The 23673-nt window shown below is 37.9% G+C and overlaps 1 protein-coding gene across 3 annotated transcripts in view; it reads left to right on the top strand.

Annotated features, from left to right (window-relative positions):
• PREX2 (phosphatidylinositol-3,4,5-trisphosphate dependent Rac exchange factor 2) overlaps positions 1 to 23673 on the top strand; it is a 284434-nt gene that overhangs the window by 236364 nt on the left and 24397 nt on the right. For all 3 annotated transcript variants that reach the window (XM_055298134.2, XM_063612655.1, XM_055298135.2), the window contains exons 36-37: positions 2578 to 2644; positions 3239 to 3429. In XM_055298134.2, coding sequence (XP_055154109.1) covers positions 2578 to 2644; positions 3239 to 3429 — 258 coding nt within the window. The remainder of the gene's footprint in view (positions 1 to 2577; positions 2645 to 3238; positions 3430 to 23673) is intronic.

Raw genomic sequence — 23673 nt, 5'->3', positions numbered from 1 at the left:
GACTTGTTAAAGCATAGTGCATAAGTGGGTTTTCACGGTTTAATCTTACATAAGTACCTGTACAAGTGAAATGAAAGGACACACAGACCTTTCAGTAGAACATGAATTGTTGGACATAGCAATAATATTTAAAACATCCAGTCTTCTGGCAATGAGGCAAGTTCCATGGCCATTTACCTCTATGGCTCCCAGCTTGCTTAGGGTAAAACCTTATCAGGGCCTGTAAGGTCCTGGGGTCTACCTTTCTGGCCTAACTTGCTCTTTCACTCTGCCCCAGCTCCTGCCCCATTGCATGTACCTCACACAATTCAAGTTCATTTCCTTTTATGATGACAGCACTCCTCTCGGATTATATCTCTTTCAGATACTTGGGAAAATCTTGAAAATTTTAAAATGATGTCTCAAATGAGACCTTTGATATTCATCATGGAAATAATCCCTCAGTCTTTTATTTTGCTCCCAATCTAGTGCTTTTAATAGACACTAATTCACTCAGCTAGATAGAACAGTATTTCATGGCACTTGATGGATGTTCCACTTTGCAGTGGCTCATGTCACCATGACCCAGTCTGGTGGGTTGCTGTAGCCCCTACATTCCCATCAGTGTTATGTGCTTAGGCTGAGGGAACTGCAGATGGTACCTGGAAATCTCTTAGGAATGCAAAGACAGTTATAAAGAGTAACAGCCAATCTTGGATGCTGAGTTGTTTACAAAACTTTTTGAGGAGGGTTCAATATGCATTTTAGACAAGAAGGCACTGCTTCTCAATAAGGATGAGCATAATTGTCATTTTGGAAGTTAGTCTTTAGAGCTAAAGCATTCGTAATTTAAAGTGTAAAGCTTGACTAATCCATGTTACTTTATTTTAAAAAGACAAAACACTATTGCTAGTAATGGGAATATCACTCTGTGTGGGTGTGAACACATATGTTCAGTGGGACTCAAAAAACCCACGCAGGGTATAGCGTTGTCCCTCACTGATTTTGCCCAATTATACTGTGAATTTGATAATAATTTACCAACACTTTGAAGTCCTACAGATGCTCTGAAACAACAATATAATCAGCTTTTATTTGAATATCTAATATGACAACTCACTCTAATATCATGGGACTTACTTTGTTCCACCAACATTAAAATGTCACATTCTAGAAATGTGAAGTTTGTCACTTCATCAAAAATCGATACTAGATGGTCGATTTGAATGTATTTAATGCCATTGAACTGTATGCTTGAGAATGTTCAAAACGGCATAATATGCAGCTATAAAAAACAATGAGATTAAGTCCCTTGTAGCAACATGGATGGAGCCGGAGGCATTATCCTAAGTGAAATAACTCAGAAATAGAAAATTTAATACCATATGTTCCCACTTACACAGAGATGGAAGCAATAGACGCTGAGGGTTGAAAAGCAATAGACACTTTTCACAACCCCCTTCCCAACCTCTTCCCACTTGTGGAGAGGTTGGGAAGGGGATGAGGGTTGAAAACTTACCTATTGGGTACAATGGTCACTATTTGAGTGATGGGTACAGTAGAAGCCCAAATCCCACCATTATGTAATATATCCATGTAAAAAACATGTGTGTATACCCTCTGAATCTAAAATAAACTAAATTAACAGAATGGTTAAAATGCTAAATTTTGTGTTACACTGTATACATTTTACCATCACTAAAAAAAATAGATACTAGGTCAAATAAAATGTAACTATTTTATCTTCATAGATGATTCCCTTAAAATTTCTGTTTAGTATTGAGCCACAAGCAAAGCAAACACAGTGATAATTATTTGGAAATTGCTGTAATTATTGCAGGCCACTAGGATTCCACTTTGCATATTAAAATGGCTATTTTAATACACAAAATGGCATGGAATACTATACAGCCATAAAGTAGGATTGCAGTGTGTCCTTTGTTTTTTGCACAAAGTGTATTAGGCCACTAGGATTCCACTTTGTGTGTTGAAATAGTCATTACCATATTGTATCCTGGTAATAAAAAACAGCCATTGAACCGTCAGAGAGAGTTTCACTTCTAATTGGAGCATAACTTGGTGCTGGAAAGAATCGCCTCAGTGTTCTGTTTAAAGTTAGGTTTTTATGAGCATTCGTTTCATAATCTTTCTCACAATGAATGAAAATTGGATAATGTTCTTCAATAGTCACAAAAATGTATTTCTTCAACTTTTTAATAATATTGATCATTATAAATATTAATAAACACTTATTCTGTGCTATGCACTGTTCTACATATTTTATCTGCATTAACTCATTTAATCTTGGCAGTCTTATGAAGTAGAAGCTAATGCTTTCCTCAAATTACAAATGAGAAAACTCAGCATAGACAAGTGATCTCTCCAAGACCACACAATTTGTAATAGACCTGGTGGTAATTTTAACCATCTTTTTAAAATTGAAACCTATTGACATTTGTGCAACCCCAACCTTCTAATGTTCAACGCTTTTGTTTATTCACCTGTTTTTAAAAGGAAGTCAGTGATTCTTGAACATCTTCATGCATATTATGTCTTTTCCTAACAACAAATGATAATTTATTTCTTGGATTCTTCCAGGGCATTCTACCTGGACAAGTCAAATTCACCACCAAACTCCACATCCAAAGCTGCCTATGTAGATAAGGTAAAAACAGATGATTATATTTATTGGTGCTTTTTAATTTAAATATCTCCCTTATTTAATTTTTCTGCTGTTGTTCTGCAGAAAAATTAATCTAAGTAGTTTTAATCTAAGTAGGGAGCTAGTCTGTCATGAGAGAGTCTCTTCTTCTATTTATTTATTTTATTTATTTATTTATTTATTTGTTCATTTATTTATTTTTATCATACTTTAAGTTCTGGGGTACATGCACAGAACATGTAGTTTGGTTACATAGGTATACATGTGCCATGGTGGTTTGCTGCATCCATCAACCCGTCACCTACATTAGGTCAGTTTGATTTTGAGGATGGTGTTTACTTATTTATTCAAATTTACTTGGCACTGAATCCATTCAAAGGATTGCAGTTAGTGCTATTGGCTGTGAATATCATAAAGTGTTCATGTCAGAGACATATGAGTAATTATAAATGTTTGTAGTCTCTAATTCCGTTACCACCAAAACGAAATAATATTTTAGACTATTCTTTAACAGCTATACCAACTGTGAATTTTAACCCATCTGAAAGGATTTTACTAAACATGTTGAACTTGACGTTCATCACTTTTTTTCTGCAGCTAATGAGGCCACTCAACGCTTTGGATGAACTTTACCGACTGGTAGCCTCGTTTATCAGATCCAAGCGCACAGCTGCCTGTGCAAACACAGCTTGCAGTGCCTCTGGGGTTGGACTGCTGTCAGTTTCCTCGGAGCTGTGCAACAGGCTAGGCGCCTGCCACGTCATCATGTGCAGCAGCGGTGTGCATCGGTATGTGACCCTCCTGCCTTGCTTGCCTCTTCATTAGATCACACTTTATTTGATGGTTTTTGTTTACATTTTGGCTTCACAAAATTAAAACTGGAAACATTCAAAGACTCAGGTGTATTTGGAATAAGATTTTGGACGTTTTCTGGTTTTAATTCTTGTATTTTCAGTGACTGTTTAGTCATACACATGAAGGCAATCCCACGTTTATATGATTGTGACCCAAAATCTTATCATAGTTGCATTTATATTAACATACTTGCGTTTTAGGTATAAATGTGCATGCATTTTATTCACTAGAGAAATTTGTTTAGTAGCAACTGACTCAACTCGCTCAACAAAACTGGTTTTCTCACTGCCTTTGATAGACATTCCACCATTCAGTAGTTCCAATCCTTACAACCCAAGTGTTGTGAGCTAGATGCTGCTTGGAGTTGCAACAGCTTACTAACTACTGGTAAAATTATGGTCCAGGAGCTCACACAATGTGCTATTCCAGAAAATGTAAGGGGAAATATTTGATGGGTTCTTTTCAGGTGGTTTATCTTAGGCAACTGTGGTCTGTCTTGGGCAGCCAAGATAGGCATATAAATTCCTATAGAAACATCAGACTTAGACTCAAAGTGCGAGTGGGAATCCCTGAGTCAAGTCCCTCTTCATAATCATATGCTGTCGCCTCTCCATTGCCACAAGGAAATAGAATCAAGTAAATGGAAATAATAGGACAGAATTTTAGTCCTTGTTTTAATCTCAGTAGGGAGCTAGTCTGTCGTGAGACAGTCTCTTCTTCTATTTATTTATTTTTATCATACTTTAAGTTCTGGGGTACATGCGCAGAACATGCAGTTTTGTTACATAGGTATACATGTGCCATGGTGGTTTGCTGCACCCATCAACCCGTCACCTACATTAGGTCGGTTTGATTTTGAAGATGGTGTTTACTTATTTATTCAAACTTACTTGGCACTGAATCCATGCAAAGGATTGCAGTCAGTGCTATTGGCTGTGTAATATCATAAAGTGTTCATGTCAGAGACATAAAGCATGAAGAGCAAGCCAAACAAATTTCAAAAATATTAACAAAAATAACATAATGATAAAAGTACACACACATACAACACACACAACTCAAGAACAAGAAAACATAAATGGCCTAGGAAAGTTACAGCTAAAGAGTAGCATTCAGAGGAAGAATAGATTTTGAGATGGTTAGATATGGGAACTCTTCATGGAGAAAGTGATGTTTGAATTGGGTTTTCATGGATCAAGTTATAGGGGCAGAAAAGAAAGAAAGGTCATTGAAGGCAGCAGCCTCTCCATCTGGGAAACTCCATTTTGACTTGAGATGGCCACATTCTAGTTTTCAGGCCCTATGCAGCATGAATGTGCTTATGAAAAATGGCAAGAGTATTTCTCTTAAAAGAACATTAATTTTTTGTGGTTGGCAAAATATGCAGAATTTTTCACTTTAATTTTCATTGCTGTGTACTTTGCTCTCTATTGCAAGCTTATTAAAAGCTTAATTGAAAATATCTGTATCTGAATGGATCAAAGCTTGGAAAGTTTTTTTGGTAGCAAAGAAATAATATCTTCCTTCTGATAAACTTATGTTCATATGGTCTGTTCCTATTCATTCATTCGTTATTCATTCATTCAGTAAATATGCATTGAGCACCAATCATGTGCCAGTACTGTTCTAGTTGCTGGGGATACAGCATTGAGAAAATAAAGTCCCAACTTTCATATAGTATGTACTGCATTGGGAGGAAATAGTTGATAAAGTAAACAAATAAATATGTAATGTGGCAGGTGGAATAAATCCAAAAAAGAACAGAATTCAAAGGAATAAAGGAAGATAGGGTAGGGAAAAGATAGGCAGATTGAATTAGCGTTAATATCTAGATATTTTAATGCCAACCTGAATCAGATGGGGAGATTTGTGATGGGGGATTTCATAAGATACTGGTATAAAATGAAGGAGTGGCCGGGTGCAGTGGCTCACGCCTATAGTCCTGGCACTTTGGGAGGCTCAGGTGGGTGGATCACTTGAGGTCAGGAGATTGAGAGCAAACTCATCAACATGGTGAAACCCCATCTCTACTGAAAAAAAAATACAAAAATTAGCCGGGCATTGTGGCAAGTGCCTGTAGTCCCAGCTACTCAGGAGGCTGAGGCAGGAGAATCGCTTGAATCCAGGAGGCGGAGATTGCAGTGGGTGGAGATCATGTCACTGTACTCCAGCCTGGGCAACAGAGTGAGACTATGTCTCAAAAAAAAAAAAAAAAATATGAAGGAGTGGGTCATGCAGATATCTCAGAGAAAGAGCATTGAGACCATAGGGACCAGCAGCTTGAGTGTCCTCAAGTGGGAAGGTGCCCAGTGTGTTCAAGCAACAACAAGGAGTCCATTGTGGCCTCAACAAAGCGTCATTGCCTGGAGTATTTGTGCTCTTCTCTTACCCTGGTACAAGATCATAGTTATCAGAGGTCTGGATACACTGGAACCAAGGGGGTCCTTCAGACTTTGAAACTATAAGCACCTACTCTTAACTCCACATTAATTTACTGAAAGGTGATTCAGTTAAATCTGCCATTTAACCCTAGAGACCATGACGAAGTTGTCCAAATTATTCTCTCAGATGTTTCACGAGCAATTTTAGAATTAGACTGGTATTGTATAAGAGAAATAGATTGATGTTCCACAGCTGTTACTTACTATATGCATTGATTAGTGTGTTAGAATCACAAGGGACATTGACATTTTAAAATACTTTTACTTTCTTGATTTCTACAATTCAAAATAAATATAGCTTTAGTTAATTCACTTCACGAGACATTTACCAAGCTGTAGGCACCAATGCCCCATAACAGGGGCTGAATTTAAGGTCAAAACTATTTGAAAATTGTATAGTTTTATTTTTCCATTATGCAGAATAAAATGGGGAATGTAAAATAGTCTTTAATTTTTCAGTGAAGGCTATGCTTAGATTTTTCACGATGATAAGATATGTGTTAATTTATATATTAGGATCCAAAACCCCACAGAAGGCTGTTCCTAAAATAGTCCTTTAGTAATTCTAATTTAGACAGCTAGAGAGGAACCCAAGCCAGATCCACACCTGCACGCAACATTAAACACGGAGGTTTACCCTCAGGTTCTGACAGAGGGGAGAAATTCACAGCGTGAATCAGAATAAATATTACACAAGCCATTTTTATCATTTACTTTTAAAATCAAGATGAAAAAAGTCAACAATATGGTATCTACATTAGATAGTCAATTTCCTGCCTTTTCTGATTTCACTGGACAGAAAGAGGACATAAAATGTTTTTTAAAACTATTGAATTATATTGCATGTATTTGATATTAAAGGGAAGAATGTGGTTTTTCAGAATGAAAAGGCAGATTTAATTAGCATTAACGTCTAGATGTTTTAATGCCATCTGAATCAGATGGCAGAGCTACATACAACAGTGAATCTGAGATTAGTAGGAATAGAATTCAGGATGAATTATTAAAATCTTCCCAAAGCATTTAGCCTGGTTTTGTTTTTAGTAAATTATCTTTTCTAGAGTACTCTTGTGTGTGAATGACAAGTCTCCTGATGGACTTTCTTGTCTGTGCTCTGTTCAACCATTCGCTTACATTTAATGTCATCATTGCTATTAAATAGTGGCAGAGGAATAGGCTGGACTTTTTTGAGTTGATCCGATTTTTGCCTTTTAATTAATATAAATATGATTAAAAGGTAAATACATAGAAAAAAATTCTATTCTGACATCCTTTTTCATTTTCATTATCTCTAGTAACTTATATCAAACAACACACATCTGAACATAGCTTTATATATTATATATGTATTACATATTTTTTATATATTTAATTAAACGAAGACACTATTTTATATATATATATATATATATATAATAGTGTGTTCGGTTATTTGTGCTGCTTTAAGAAAATATGTGATACTGAGTGATAGGGTTTGGATCTGTGTCCCCACCCAAATCTCATGTTTAAATGTAAACTGCAATGTTGAAGGTGGGGCCTGGTGGGAGGTGATTGGATTGTGGGGGTGGATCCTTCATGAATGATTTAGCACCATCCCCAGTTTTCATGAGATCTGCTTGTTTAAAGATGTATGGCCCCTCCCCCACCATTTCTCTTCCTCCTGCTCCAGCCATGTAAGAGGTGCCTGCTTCCCCTTCACCTTCCACCATGATTGTAAGTTTCCTGAGGCCTCCCCAGAGGCAGAAACCACGTTTCCCATGCAGCCTACAGAACCATGTGCCAATTAAAGCTCTTTTCTTTATAAATTACCCAGTCTCAGGTATTTCTTTATAGCCATGCAAGAATGGACTAACACACTGAGTAATTTATAAAGAGCAGAAGTGTATTTTCTCATAGTTCTGGAGACAGGGAAGTTCAAGATCAAAGTACTGGCAGATTTGGTGTCTGGTGAGAGTCCTGGTTTCTGCTTCCAAGATAGTACCTTGAACCCTATATTCTCACATTACAGAAGAGCAAAAGGGAAGGAAGAGCTCCCCAAACCTATTTTATATAAGGGTGTTAATCCATTCACAAGACCCGCACTCTCATGACTGAATCACCTCTGATAGGGTTTGGCTCTGTGTCCCCACCCAAATCTCACCTCAAATTATAATCCCCATAAACCCCACGTGTCAAGGGCAGGACCAGGTGGAGGTAATTGGATCATGGGGGCAGTTTCCCCCATGCCGTTCTCATGATAGTGAGTGAGTTCTCATGAGATCTGATGGTTTTATAAGTATCTGGCATTTCCCCTGCTTGCACGGACTTTGTTCTGCTTCCCTATGCAAAAGGTGCCTGCTTCTCTTTTGCCTCCTGCCATGATTGTAAGTTTTCTAAGCCCTCCCCAGCAGTGTGGAACTTTGAGTCAATTAAACCTCTTTTATAAATCACCCAGTCTCAGGTATTTCCTCATAGCAGTGTGAGAAGGGACTAATACAACCTCCTAAAGGCCCCACCTCTTAATATTACCACATTGATGGTCAAGTTTCAACATATGTATTTGGAAGGACACATTTGGACCAGAGCATATAGTTTAATAATCTGCCTTATACTTGTGGCAGATTTTATATATATAAAATATATATATAATCTATGCTATATATTTGCTATATTATATATATTCTACATATATATGCTACATGTGTACATATAAAATGAGCACATAGTCTTTCTTATTCTCATTTTTATTTGCTGCATAATATGTCAACCAGTTTTATACCACAGTTAACTAAACTATTAGTTTAGTGATTTATCTTCTTTCTCAATTGTATATAATAAACTACAGAGCAGCATCTTTCTATATGTTACTGTTCAAATTTCAGTTTTATTTTCCATTAATCTAAAAGAAAAAAGCCAAACACTCAGATAAAATCACTGTGTCAAAGAGTTTAAACCTTCTTGGTTAATGTATTGTTCAAGTTCCCAAAAGAGTTGCCCTCATGTACAATACACCAGTGGAATAGATAGTTGTGAGGCACTTTCACCCTTGCCGTGTCTGCAGAAGGTATTAGCATCCATTTATATATTGTACTTCTTTACTAGGTGTACAATTATATTTCCTTTGTTCTTTAATTTGTCCTTTTTTGATGAACAAATCAAAGTATTTGATATCTTTTGAATTTGTTTCTCTACTAAGACTTGTGCTATTTATATTTATATACCTGCTTTATAGGCAGAGTTACTTTTTGCTAAATTGAATCTTTTTAAGATATTGAGTCAGCACTGTGGCTTTTCAAATTTGCTTTTGTACCCATGCCAGTTATTGTGGCAGGCAATCAAAAAGCTTGCTACCGGGATTTCTAAATTTCTTTTATTTCTTATTGCAGCATCCTTCCATTCAATGTGGTGTTTTAATTTGTTTTGGTTCTTTATTCCCACCTTGCTTAATAGCCAACTGTTTAACCAATATAAATCAGTATACAGCAAACATTATAAAGCCCGAAGCATGAATCTTACTGAGTCCAAAAACAAAAATGCCATTTTCCTCCCTCCACATTAATTTCTGCCTCCTTAGCCAGTAGGAACAAGTGAGTAGAAATTTGCAGAGTCTACCTGAAAGAATAAAGGATATGTGTAAGAAATTTCTAGTGAAGGTGAGAAATCTGGAATCACAGTTTTCTCCTGTAATGACTTGTTCCAGAGAGTTTTTGTCTTCATATTCTCTTCACTCTGTATTTTTAAATAACAGGTTATCAGTGGTATCAGAGTCTTGGTCTGGCCATGTGGGAAGGTGGGTGACTTGAGTGCAGGCCTCATGCTCTGAATAGTGTGTGATGTCTTCAAATCAAAACACTGGAGATCTGTATATATGAGTTACCTTTTGTCTTCGTGCTTTGTTATGAGGGTGAATCTCTTCCAGGAAACAAGGTCCTGGATTTTTAACTAGCATACCCTGTGGTCCATCATCTGGTGGGGGTTGTTAGAAGGCCTTGCTGCATTGGCATGGGGGGGTGTCACCAGCACCCAGTTCCAGGTGGCATCATAAATATCCTGTGTGCAGAGCCCCACACAGGTGTGAGAGAAAGTCTGGCAAGACCAGCCCGTTACCATTGGTAAAATACATAATAGTGATGACCATCAAGCTTGCTGCTATCCATATAATCCAGTGTTAGGCTACTTGAATATGTAGTAGAAGTTAGCTTTAACATATGTAAAGTTTTTTCCCCCAAAATGCACTTATTAGTTGATGATTTGGAAATTGAGGTATATTTTCACATTTAACAATGCTGCAGACTGGGGTTAAATTACTAAGGCTCTACCGAGCCTTCTCCCACCAGCAGAAACTAATGTAAACCATCTTCTAACTAGAACACAGGACCTAAAATATGATTATAAGCCTTTGTTTAAAAAGTGAAATTTATAAGGGAAAATATAAAAACGACTAATAAGAAATTTGTATTATCAATATGGTTAATGGAACAGTTTTTATTTCAAATGAAGATGAACAGTATAATGACTCTCACTTCATATAAGCAATGTAAAAAATCTTATTCAGGTAACTATCAATTAACAATTTAAAAACCCACTTTTGTTGGAACTTTTAAAGGACTCTTTCTTTGTAATACTTTATTCTGTCATTACCCTGACATCAAAGGACAAATTGACAAATAGGCCCAGATTAGGTAATGCAGAATCTTTTTAAAGTAGAGCATTCAAGGTAACCTGTCTTAGGTAATCAAAGAGTTCCCATAGGGCAGACGATGAAGCTGCATCTTTTCTCTACTTCGCAATGAAGACATATTAAGTAAAAGGAATAGGTTTACTCTGGGGATTTCTATATGTAGGTTAGATTCTATGTATGGGACAGAAAAAATAACTTCTATAAGCAAATAAAGCTTTCAAATGTATTTATTTACTTTATGTGCAAAAAAAGTTTTGAAAGACCCAGTAACAAGATTAGAGGAGACACTTGAATTTTATATCACTAGAAAGATGGCTAAATAGATCAGAAGAAATATTTTTTCTAGCTTATGACCCAAGGATATTATATAGTCCCCAAAAGAAGTTATAAAATATATGCTTTAATTTCCCTTTGGAATGGAAAATAGAAAATACTACAATAACAGGGGCCAGGCAGAAAGACAAAATATATCCTACTCATGATAAATTGGTACCACTATCTTTTCATAAAGATAAATCTTAATTACTCTTGGATGTTCCCTTCATCATAAATAAGTGCAGAATTTGAAATTTTACTGAATTGTAAAATAGGCAAATAAACATTAAAATTTATTCTAATTTAGTCAACCAGATAAATAATACAGGTAAGTTGTTAAAATTATAGGAAGAAATTAAATATTGTAAATATGGAAAGGTTTCATTATATTACTTTTTTCCATTATCTGTAATAAAAGTTCTTTATCCTTAAAAAGATGGTCATATTTGCATGTGATATCATTGTCTTTTTTTTTGCTTGATTAATGTGTATCCTAATAAATTAGTATATTGAATCATTTTATTTTAAAATGTACATTATTTTCTTAAAATTAGATGTACGGTGAGCAAGGATTAATAAAACAGTATATGAAAGGGTGACATCTTACTGCAGTGTTTTCTAGTTCTGACATCTAGGAATCATGTGATATTGGCCAAACAGGCCTTGCTTTTGGTGCATATAAAAGGAGAGGATGTGACTGCCTTTCATTATTAGAATAGGAAAAGCCTAGGTCCTAATATGTCAAACATATGAATACATAAGTATTAGTTATATTTCCTCTGTATCTGCCAAACCTAATTTTACTATTTGAGCATATTAATAAAATGTATTTACATTACTACATTTTATTTGCATAGATATAGGGATAAATACAGAATCTACTTTAAAACCGATTAAACAGAGCATGGTTCTTTGTATTTGTTTCAAATAAACTGAAGTTATTGTCTTTCCTAAATCTACCAAACTATATTATAAATAAAAATTCCAGTCATTTTCTGGAATATATTACTGAGATCTCCAAGGTTAGGGTTTTTTTAACTACTCTAATAAGTGACGTAAGATAAATTTTCCATCTTCCAGAGGAGGGAAGAAATATGAGTATCTCACCGATGTAAATGATTCTCTTTTTTCTGCATGTTAAGAGAGCAGGAGAGCAGGTAGCATGGAGGGTGTTTGTATTAGGGTTCTCTAGAGGGACAGAACTAATAGGGTAGATGTATATATAAAGGGGAGTTTATTAAGGAGTATTGACTCACACGACTAGGTGAGGTCCCACAATAGGCCGTCTGCAAGCTGAGGAGCAAGGAAGCCAGTTCAAATCCCAAAGCTGAAGAACTTGGAGTCCAATGTTTGAAGGTAGCAAGCATCTAGTATGAGAGAAGGATGTAGGCTGGGAGGCTAAGCCAGTCTAATCTCTCCACGTTCTTCTGCCTGCTTTTATTCTGGCTGTGCTGGCAGCTGATTGGATTGTGCCCACCCATATTGAAGGTGGATCTGCCTTTCCCAGTCCACTGACTCAAATGTTAATCTCTTTTGGCAACACCCTCACAAACACACCCAGGAATAATACTTTGCATCCTTCAGTCCAATCAAGTTGACATTCAGTATTAACCATCATAGGGCTGAAGGAAGGAAGCAGCATTCCTGCCTTTGTGATGTTAATCGTAAACTGGCACCAGGTCTTCTAACATATTCAGGAAGAGTATAGAGGGGTGAGATTTAAATACCCAGGAAGGGAGTAAGGTAACACCTATTTTTTTTTTTTTTTTTTTTTGAGATGGAGTCTTGCTCTGTCACCCAGGCTGAAGTGCAGTGGCACGATCTCAGCTCACTGCAACCTCCACCTCCTGGGTTCAAGCAATTCTCTGCCTCAGCTTCCCGAGTAGCTGGGATTACAGGCGCCCACCACCATGCCTATTTTTTGTATTTTTCTTAGAGACAGGGTTTCACCATCTTGGCCAGGCTGGTCTTGAACTCCTGACCTCGTGATCCACCCACCTCGGCCCCCCAAAGTGCTGGGATTACGGGGGTGAGCCACTGTGCCCAGCCAGGTAGCACATATTTTTAAAGCATAACCAGCACTCACCAGGCAATGAAAGTGGAGAAGTAACTACATGGCTGGAGGACACAGGAAATCCTGTGCTCTTGCTGGGTGGTCAAGTGAGAGCGAAGCAGCGCTGAGAGGAAAGGGTAGCGACTGGACAGGATTGGAGAGTGGGAGGCTCTGGCTGCTGGGTGAAGGATTTGTGACTCTCCTAGAGGACTTAGGAAGCCAATGAAGGGTTTTCAGCTAAAGAATAACATGATTAGATATTTTTTAAAATATCAACAAAAATAAAGATTACTATCATGATATATTATCAACAAAATATCAACAAAAATAAAGATTACTATCATGGTCTGTAATGGGACAAGGATGGAGGCAGGGAGACAGGATTTTACAGTATTACAGCAAGAGAAGATGAGATTAGCACCGAAGCACTGGCACAGAGGTTAGAAGGGAAAAGCTAGATGTGAAAGTTATTAAATGGCAGTCAACAGGACTTGGTGATTGGTGAGAAATAGGGGAGAGGGAGAATGTTCAGTCACAGTTCTGCAAAGGGACAGAATTGATAGGACGGAGAGAGATGAGAAGGGACTTACTAGGGGATTTGGTTCACTGCACTGTGGAGGCTGAGAAGTCCCAGGTAGGCTGTCTGCAAGCTGGAGAACCAGGGAAGCCAGTAGTGTGGCTCTGTGCAAGTCAGAAGGTCTGAGAACCAAGGAGGCCAGTGCTGTGAAACTCCTGGTCCAACTACCGGTCACAATCCTGGGGCCCCACTGGTGTGAGTCCTGGAGAACCAGGAATTCTGATGTCTAAAGGCAGGAGAAGAGGGGCATCTCTGCTCTGGGAGATAAAGCCTAAAATTTACCCTTCCTCTTCCTTTTTGTTCCATGTGGGTCCCCAGCCAACAGCACAGTGCCCACTCACATTGAGGGTGAATCTTCCCCATTCAGTCCATGGACCCATATGCCAGTCTCCTTCAGAAACACCCTCACAGACACCCCTGGGACAGCTCAATCATTCTAATCAAATGCCACACTACATTGTTTTCCTTCTCAGCAGAACGGGCTCAATGCCTACTGAAGCATTGAAAAGAATTAGTTCTTTACCAGCTGTCTGGGTATCTCTAATCCAGCCAAGTTGACACCCTGAGTCAACCATCACAGAGGAGTATTGATGATTCTGACTCACCAGCTTGGAAATAAATCAGGATGGAGGGCTGCCACAGGAAGAAAATATGCATTCATCTTTGAGGGGATTGTGGAGAGGGTGTTGAATTAATCTGTTACACTGTTTCATGTTGAATTTTAGATGTCTTTTGATGGGTTCACAGTTGACAAGGACAGCCATCAGGAGGCTATGGAAAAACAAACGTGGAGGTGATTAGTACAGAGAGAGAAAGGGGGAACATGGCAGAGAAGGCTTTACAGAGATATATTTGAGCTGGGTTTAAAACATTACTAAGAATTTTTAGGGAACACACTTTGGGTTTTAGGAGCAGGTATTCCAGGAGCAGGCATGGAAATGTGAGAAAAGAGTAATCAGCTGCCAACTATAGAAGTTGAGAAAAGAAGAAAGATCCCCAGGCAGCACATATAGAGTATTAATATTCCCTGGTGCCTCACATCCCCGTCCTCTGTGCACCCTGATGAGGAGGAGCCTCAGGGTAAAACAGAAGGATCCACTCAAAGGTGTCAAATGCACAAAGTTCTGTTCAGTGTCTCAGATAAACAGGTCAAAGAGAAAACAATTATGGTCCAGTGTCAAAGAACTGGAGATATGGATGAAAACCACATACTAGACACCTCTTTAAAGTATTTATATCATCAGAGAACCTATGAGGAGTAAGGACAAAAGTCAAATTTGAGATCTGGAGAGTGAATGAGAATGTTGAGGAACTTCTGGTAGCTGGGATAGATACCCACCCTATTCAGTTAAATTCCCCCCGCCCCACCCACCAAAATAGAAATGAAATAAGTTGGTGAGTTAAATCCAGGCTGAAGAATCTAAAATGTGGAGAAGCAGATTCAAACCTGGTGGCTGCAGTATTTAAGGTCCTAACACACTGCTGTTTCATAGTCATACACATTCCTGGTATAGCAAATACTTCTCCAAGTCCCTAAATGCTTGTTACCCAACCCCAGAAGGTCCCCAGTCACCTCTATGCTAACCTCCACAATGAAACTATGTCAAAGAAAAACACACCTTAATGGGCTTGCATAGAAAGTAATGAGGGATGTGGAATGTTTTTGCTTGGCAGTTGATTTTTAAGCTTAGTTTAAAGATAAATGCTGAGAACTTTCAGAGAATGCATTGAAAGTGGTAATAGAAAGTCCCATTATCTTTAATGAGAATTTCATGGCTAATTCCCTGTGCAGCGCTGAAAATGCATCCCTTCAATTCGATTGCTTTTTTGCCTTAAGATAGATGGAGTGAGTGGGGTATTCAATCAAGTTCTGCGTCTGCGGTCAGGATCGGATCTTACCTCAGCTGTTGCCCATCTCTGCTGCATTCTGTTCAGTTGTTTTCCACAGGGCTACTTTCTGCCTGCTTTTCCTCTGCTTGCTTGCTTTTTTTTTTTTTTTTTTTTTTTTGAGACGGAGTCTCGCTCTGTCTCCCAGGCTGGAGTGCAGTGGTGTCATCTCGGCTCACTGCAAGTTCCGCTTCCCGGGTTCACACCCTTCTCCTGCCTCAGCCTCCCGAGTAGCTGGGACTATAGGTGCCCGCCACCATGCCCGGCTAATTTTTTATATTTTTAGTAGAGATGGAGTTTCACCGTGTTAGCCAGGATAGTCTCGATTTCCTGACCTCGTGATCCATCCGCCGTGGCCTCCTAAAGTGCTGGGATTACAGGCGTGAGCCATGGTGCCCGGCCCCCTCTGCTTTGTTTTAAGCTACTCAGAAACCCTTGTCTTCCAGCTCTCGGGCTATGAATCGTAGAAACCCGGTATGGTCATAGGAAGATTTCACCAGGGCTGTCCTTTTGACAAGAGTCAAATGATCAATAATATTGAAAGTATCAATAAATATTGGGAGTTTATTTCTATAAATTATACTGAAAACTTGCCTGAGTAACTACTGGCTTTTGAATTGCAGTTGTTATCCTGTCATTCAAAGTTTCCTAAAAAGAGAGTATCAATATTTAATAATTTATTTTATATATATGTGTGTGTATATATATATATGGTATATGTGTGTGTGTGTGTATAGGATAAGAGAACTTGTTGCTGAAACAAATACTCTGTTTGTCCTTTTTTTCTCCACATAAAAGTATTCATGTGTTTCATTTAAAAGCTGCTTCTGTCCTACAGGAAAATAATAACTTAAGTGTTTGGGTTTTTCACATTCCCACTGACTTGTAGCAAATTTCTCAAGACTTTTGCTTGTCACCAAAGCCTTGCTCAGGGTGAATAAGGTGGGAAGGTCAGTAGGTCAGCTGCAGGCCTTTTCGTATTTATTTTGCAGAGACTCTGCCTATGTAGAACCGTACCAGCAACGTGGGGATTGATCAGTATTTAACAAACTGCATTAGTCCTCAGGTGTACAATTCTTCCTCCATGGAAGGTAATGAAAGGGATCAGGGAAAATATAACTGCACAACCTTAGAGAATTAGTTTCTTCAATCAGGTGCTTCATTCTAGTTGTCAATAGACTTTTCACAGTGATGCTCTGTAAAAGTAATTAGAAGCCAGAATAAATGTGATCATTACAGGAATGAACACACTTTATACAGAACGGTGCATTTTATACAGAAAAACGCAAATCTTTAGTCAAGAAGGAACACATTCTCGCTTCAGTTTATTTTTACTACTTGATCGCTTTACAATCGATATACTTACTTAGCATGCTTCAAATCTAGTTTCTTTTTAATCATGAACTCATTTTAGTATGATGAAGTCTACATTCACAGTGAAGTAATTTGGACCGCCTGAATTGATCTCTACCTAAACAATGCATTTAAAATATAAATGCTGAGACCAAGCTTGTGATTGTTGAATTGCGGATGTTGGGAGCCGGAATTCTCTAAATATATTAATCTACGTGATTCAAATTTTGTAGAGTAGAAAGAGTCCTAGATTTTGAATCCAAAAATGGGTTTTGAATCCTGTTGTTTACTTACTGTGCAAGGCAGTGAGTGATTATATCATCTTGTCTCTCAGGGACTTATTGGTGAAATAGTAATAATGATTTCTTTCTCACAAAGATGGCTTGAGGATTAAAAGAGCAGTGTATGTGAAAACAGCTAGTACAGTTCTAGCATTCCTGACTACTCAGAATGTTCAGTCCAAATCTGTGTTTTTGATAGCAAATCCATCTTCTCATTGCAGAGCTAGAAATATGAAGCACATCTGTTTTAAATGAGATTGTACCTACTAAAAATAGGATAACCCCTGTAAGAGCTATGAAAAATCACAGTAATGGGTCACCAGAGGATGATAGGGAGGACTACGAAAAATACAAAAGTTACCTCCTCTGATCTGTAAGAAATAGAATACACAAAGTGCTGGGTCCTATTAGAGCTTTGAAAAAGGCATTCGAGAGCATCAGAAGAGCTACCCTTGAATTCAAGGATAGGGTTTTATTTCCTAGTATCAAAACCCAAGAGCGTATGGCAAAAGACAAATGTTTAGGATTTAAAAAGAATTAGACATTTATTCATCTATTTGTTCATCCATTTATTTGTTGAGCAAGAAAAAACTATGGAGCACTGCTATGTGTCAAGCACTTTGCTACACCAGCCTGGGAGACCCCAGGATGCCTGCCCTCATTGCTCTTAGAGTCTGTCTTGACAGTGGAGCCACATTGGGAAGCCAGACAGCCATAATATGTAGCGTCAGTTCTTTTTAATAATGAAAATGAAAACAGGAAAATATAGTCCAAGGATTGGGTTTTAAATGGCCCAAAGGAGAGGGATACATACTTTTCAAACTACAATGGAGAGGAAGAATGTATACTTGTCATTTTGACAATTCTCTTGAGGTTTCAAAAGTGTTCTTCTGACTTAGTAAAATATTGATAAATAAATAGACAATTTTGATGATATAACAATTGATAATATAATTACTATAAGGCTAATCGGTATGCTATAATATATATATATATTTCAAGTATTACCATAATTCAAACAGAGTTGTTAACCAGCAGATGTGGTAGGAGCAATTGTTAAAACCCAGAGAAAGGGAAATGCAAGGCACTGGTTATGAAAGAAGAATCATATCCCATTTAGAAGCCATAAGAGAATCTGTGATTTCTTTTGCTAATATTTGTTATCTCCATAATGCATTTATCACTTCCCAAAATACATTTAATTAGTGAACACTTCTTGAGCAAATACATGGAAAGCACAGAGTATAAATAAATAAATCTAGTCTTTTAGGGGCATGGATATAATATCATTGGCACACATTAGGAATACATGTAATTTTAAAAATAAGTATGTATTGAATGCTTACTGAGTCCTAGGAAGTATGCTAGGGTCTAGAAAAGCTACAGTCAATGTAGATACCAGTACAGCCTAGTGGTGGTGGTGGTGGTAATAGCAATGCAAATTTTGAAGATTTTTTGAGAATAAATGACACGCTATATACTTCATACTAAGTATTAGGCATGAATTATTTCATATAATCCTGAAAACAACACTGTGTGTTGTATATTATTATTAAATTCAATTTACAGAGGAGGAAACAGAGTTTGAGGAGCTTCAGTAACTTGGCCAAGGTCACACAGTTATTAGCAAAGCCAGGGTCCAACTCAGGAAATTATCTCTCTTGCCCATGTTCTTAATCCCTACACTTTCCAGATGAGTATGAAACAGTGGGGTAAGAGATACTGTGTATGACTTCAACCAGGGCATATGAGATCATACAAACATGGGAACTATAACAGCTGATGATTGCAGAAAACTACAAAATCATTTAAGTATGGAGTAGAAGTGAGGAAAAGCAGGGACCATATTGTGAAGATCTTGTATTTCATGTGAAGAAATGGGAAGCCATTCGTGTGTTTGTATTTACATCTGCATTTTAAAAAGGTCACCTTCTCTATGGAGGAAGAACAATGGGAAGAGGTGAGACAGGAAAGGTTAGAGCGAGGTTGCCCAATCTAGGCAGGAGATGATATTAGTGCAGCTAGAGAGGAGATATTTGAGAGATAGTATAAAATATGAAATTGATGGGTATGAAATGTGCTGTAGTGGATACATTAACACACTGAACTGCACACATGCATTAATCTCTTGTAATGGATGAGTTTAATTTGATAACTTGGAGGTTTGTAACATTTCTTACTCTAGACGTGAAATAAGTCATAAATCACGAAACAAAGATTTTTGGAAAGCAGTAATTTTAATCCTGACCACACCCACTCTGGCAAGGTTTTAAAAAACGGGAAGGTTGAGGCCACTGGAAAAAAAAAATCATGGTACAGAAATTTGTAAGAAATTAACTTCTATGTCTGATTTCTTTTAACTTCTCTCTTATCAGGGCCAGTGAATTTCTAACACATCTGTTTCATGCAGATGCTTGTTTTTTAATAGCTGAATAAAATGGGACCACGAGAAAAGCAGAGGAAGAGGTAAAAAGCATTTGGAAACTGAGCAGAATCATTTACATTCTTCCAACATGTAGAAATGTATCTTTAGTTCAAAGATTGCTGAAACTAATCTGCCTCAGGCTTTCCAGGATGGGTGTTCAGATGTTGCTTTGGAGTGCATAAAATCACGTGATCAGCAGTGTCTTGTATCTGTCAAAAGAAACTTCTGAGCTGGGCATAGTGGCTCACACCTGTAATCCCAGCACTTTGTGAGGCTAAGGTAGGAGGATCACTTGAGCCCAGGAGTTTGAGATCAGCCTAGACAACATAGCGGGACCCCATCTCTACAAAAAATTTAAAAAATTAATGGCAGGCACCTGTAGTCCCAGACACTCAGGAGCCTAAGGCAGGAGGATCACTTAAGCACAGGAGTTTGCTGCAGTGAGCCATGATCCCGCCACTGCACTCCAGCCTTAGCGACAGAGCAAGACCTGGACTCATTTAAAAAAAAAAAAGGAAGCTTCTGCTTATAAAAGAGTGGTGTACAAATAGGAGGAGTAGCTGCTTTGTGCTATGTTCCAGCTTATTGCATTTACTTAGTTCTCTTGGGGTTGAAATAGATAGTCATTATTCCTCTCTAAAATTTGAATGCTGCCCAGGTAACTTCAGCTTAGTAAAGTATCACAGAGAACCACATCTGATTAGATTACTAATAACTTGTTTGCTATAGTCATTTGAAGAAAGATAATGACCTGGCTTTTAATTAAAGAAGGAAAAAGGAGAACCCTCATAAAGTAGGGGAAATGATTTTATGTTCTAAGAACTAAATCTGTAAGATTCTAAAGATAAATCTATAGCTATATAAAGACATAATTCATGTGAAGAATATTATCACACTAGTAGGTTTCTCAGACTGTCCTTATATACATAAACTCTGAAGCATGCATTTTCCCCAGGGGAATTGAATCCTTCTTGTTTCCGTGACTAAAAGTAGCCTCACAGTTACAAAGAACAGTGAAAATGAGGTAATGCACGTGGAAGTCCAAACTAAAAAAGAAAATCAGACTGTGGTATGATTTCCCCAGTTCTACATTGGGGAAAAACTTAACCGATTTCAAATTTATTAATAAATATTGATTTCCCTTTATGTTTAGTACAAAATCAGACTACCCTCCATACGAATGCAAGTGAATCAAAATAAGTTTCAGTGATGAGACAGTGTATGTAGATTGTCAAGGGGTTGCGGCTAGTACACGATTTCTACAGTTGATCAAACTATTGTTTGGACCATGATCCCTTCAACTCAGAAAACCCTGACACATGCCTGTACTGTGTTTGCCAAATATCAGTTTACTAACAGGAAATTATTCTGCTAATTATAAAGCTGCACTAACACAAAAAAAGATCGTATTTATCCAAGTGATTCAGTTATGTTATTACTGTACAAAAGAGTTAAAAATTGCTGTTCAAGTAACTGTCAAAGTCTAAACATGTATCCCTAAATTCAGTGATTTCAGTGTATTTTTCTTTCAGGGATAATTTTTAGTGGTAACTTTGTAGGTAACATTATTGAGAACAATAGAAGTTTTCAGATTAACGTTTAATCCCACCCTTGATTTTAAAAATGTGGGGAAATAAAAAGTATCCCTTACTAAAGGTTACACTTCCCATTTGTAATTACTTTAAAAAATTATTTTACTGCAACACCTATGTAACGTCAATTTATGGCAAATTTTTGTGACTACAAATTCAGAGATCATCACCCTAGATTTTCATGTGTTTTATTTAATGTGTTAGGGTCTAAGTAACCCTCCTCCACTAGTAATAACAACGTTTGGGGTTGCCCTCAGGAAATAGCAATATAATGATTGGCTACCAAGCAAAATATCACTGTTCCTGACAGTGGGCATGCTGAGAGCTAGCAAATAAATCCACAGTAGGAAAACAGAGCTCAGAACCATAAACCTCAAATTGTTCTGGTTTCCCATGTCATTTCATTGTGAGTTACTGAATCACCCTTGTGGCCCAAAAGGGGTGTTACAGCTCCCCAAGTGTTCAATAAAATGTATTTCAGCCCTTGAGAGATTGGCTTCCTTGCTCAGTACAGTTTGAATCAATATTAAATGAGGCAGTAGGCTTCTGGAGGTTTTGAAATATAGAACTGATTTTAGAATAAAATGGTTGTTTTTGTCTGTAATCATGGTAAATGGCCAAATGTAGGAGGCCCATAGGTTTCGAGAGACTGTTCTGTCTAATTTATTATAGAAATGTTGTGAGTCATCTTAAAGGGGAGGGTTAACATGTAAACAATATCCACTTTAGGTAAGAACTGATATCTTAAAAAGTGAACTAATTATTGTATAATGAACCTAAGTTAGAATGGTTGAAATACAATATTTTGCATGTAAGCCAATTTAGGAAATGAAGCTTTGTCTCTCCAGTGAGATTTAGTTGAGGAGGGGATGGGGGACACACCTCTGGCATCTAGAAATAGGGTTAGGAAAGAGGAGACCAGTTCACATGCTTTTCCTGACCTTCCTTTAGTTCTGCAGTTTGCTGTATAAAATAAACTCAAGATCTGATATCTAAGATCAACTGGGACAAACACCGGAAAAAAAAAATCACAAAGAATGTTATCAGCAAATGCCCAAATTATGGTCAGGTGGACTCTACTTTAAACGCGGTTTATAAAGGAAGTATTGGCATACGTTTGTCTTTAGCTTCATGTAATTATTGTAATCTTATAACATCATCATTTACTCGAGGGTTACTTTAATGAGCATCTCTTCAGAATAAAAAGGATTATAAAAGTATAAAGTAGAAACCTTTTAAATAGTGGAAATATGATGAGATTTGAGAAACTGGGATTTACTTGTGTTCCTTAAGTTTTTCCAAATAATGTACTGCCCATAAAGAGGAGGCTCCGCTACACAGACTTACCATGGGCAGGTATCACACTCATCACTTCAGGTCATTCTTTTTTTTTTTTGAGATGGAGTCTCGCTCTGTCACCCAGGCTGGAGTGCAGTGGTGCGATCTCGGCTCACTGCAAGCTCCGCCTCCCAGGTTCACGCCATTCTCCTGCCTCAGCCTCTCCGAGTAGCTGGGACTACAGGCGCCCGCCACCACGCCCGGCTAATTTTTTGTATGTTTAGTAGAGACGGGGTTTCACCGTGGTCTCGATCTCCTGACCTCGTGATCCGCCCGCCTCGGCCTCCCAAAGTGCTGGGATTACAACCGTGAGCCACCGCGCCCGGCCCACTTCAGGTCATTCTTGCTGCACTTTATGAGGTCAGTACACCTGCTTTCCTCAATTCACAGAGGAGATGCAGCCTGAGAGTGGAAGTAACCTGGGTACAGCTCTGTAAGATTGTCTTCAGACCCTTCTGTTGTCAGCTGCCATTTTGCATTCAGAAAGAAGTTCCAAGATAGTTTGAAAGTAGTGAAAGACAGAGAAAAAATGGACACGGGGTTGCGGGAGGGATTTGTACAATGGTACTAAGATGCTGACTGAAAGCAGAAAGAAGTTATGGGTTGTGGGGAGTAAGTAGGGTACTGGGACAATGAGGTGGAAAGTGGGAGAGGATGAAGAGTTTGCCTTTGAAAATGTTGCCACTGGAAAGCAACTGAAGATGCTTTGAATACAGTGTTGATAAACTGTTATGGTTGGGTATTTAGTAAATTACCTTGGTAATTTACTTAACAAATTGTTCTTTGATATCATGTAATGTAAATACAGAAATTTTTTCATGTCAACCAAAGAAGTAACTAAACCCACTAACTCCTAAACTCTGATGCCCAAGGCTCTGCCTGTTTGAGCCCAGGCTGCTTCCCCACCCTCATCTCCTTCTCCCTGTGTGCACCAGCATATTGAGCTCCACACTTGTTCATGAGCAGACTGAACCAGCATTAACCTCAGGGCCTTTGCACTTAACTCTCCTTGAAATGGTCTTCCCCAAAACAGTACCTCCCTCTGCCATTACACCCTTCGCTAGTACCATTCCACTTTCTAATCTGCCATAAAATTTATTTTTATGGGTAATTCATTTCCACCTGATATTATCCATTTGCTTCTTTATTTTCTTTGACCTCTCACTGAAATTTGATCATCAAAAGAGATGGGACTTGGCTTTGTTCACTGTTGCATCTCCTACACACTGGAGTAATGGAGATTTGGGGGTCTGAA

This window comes from Symphalangus syndactylus, chromosome 11, assembly GCF_028878055.3.
Source record: "Symphalangus syndactylus isolate Jambi chromosome 11, NHGRI_mSymSyn1-v2.1_pri, whole genome shotgun sequence".
In the NCBI taxonomy this organism is placed as follows: Eukaryota; Metazoa; Chordata; class Mammalia; order Primates; family Hylobatidae; genus Symphalangus; species Symphalangus syndactylus.
This window is presented reverse-complemented; position numbering and strand designations above follow the sequence as displayed.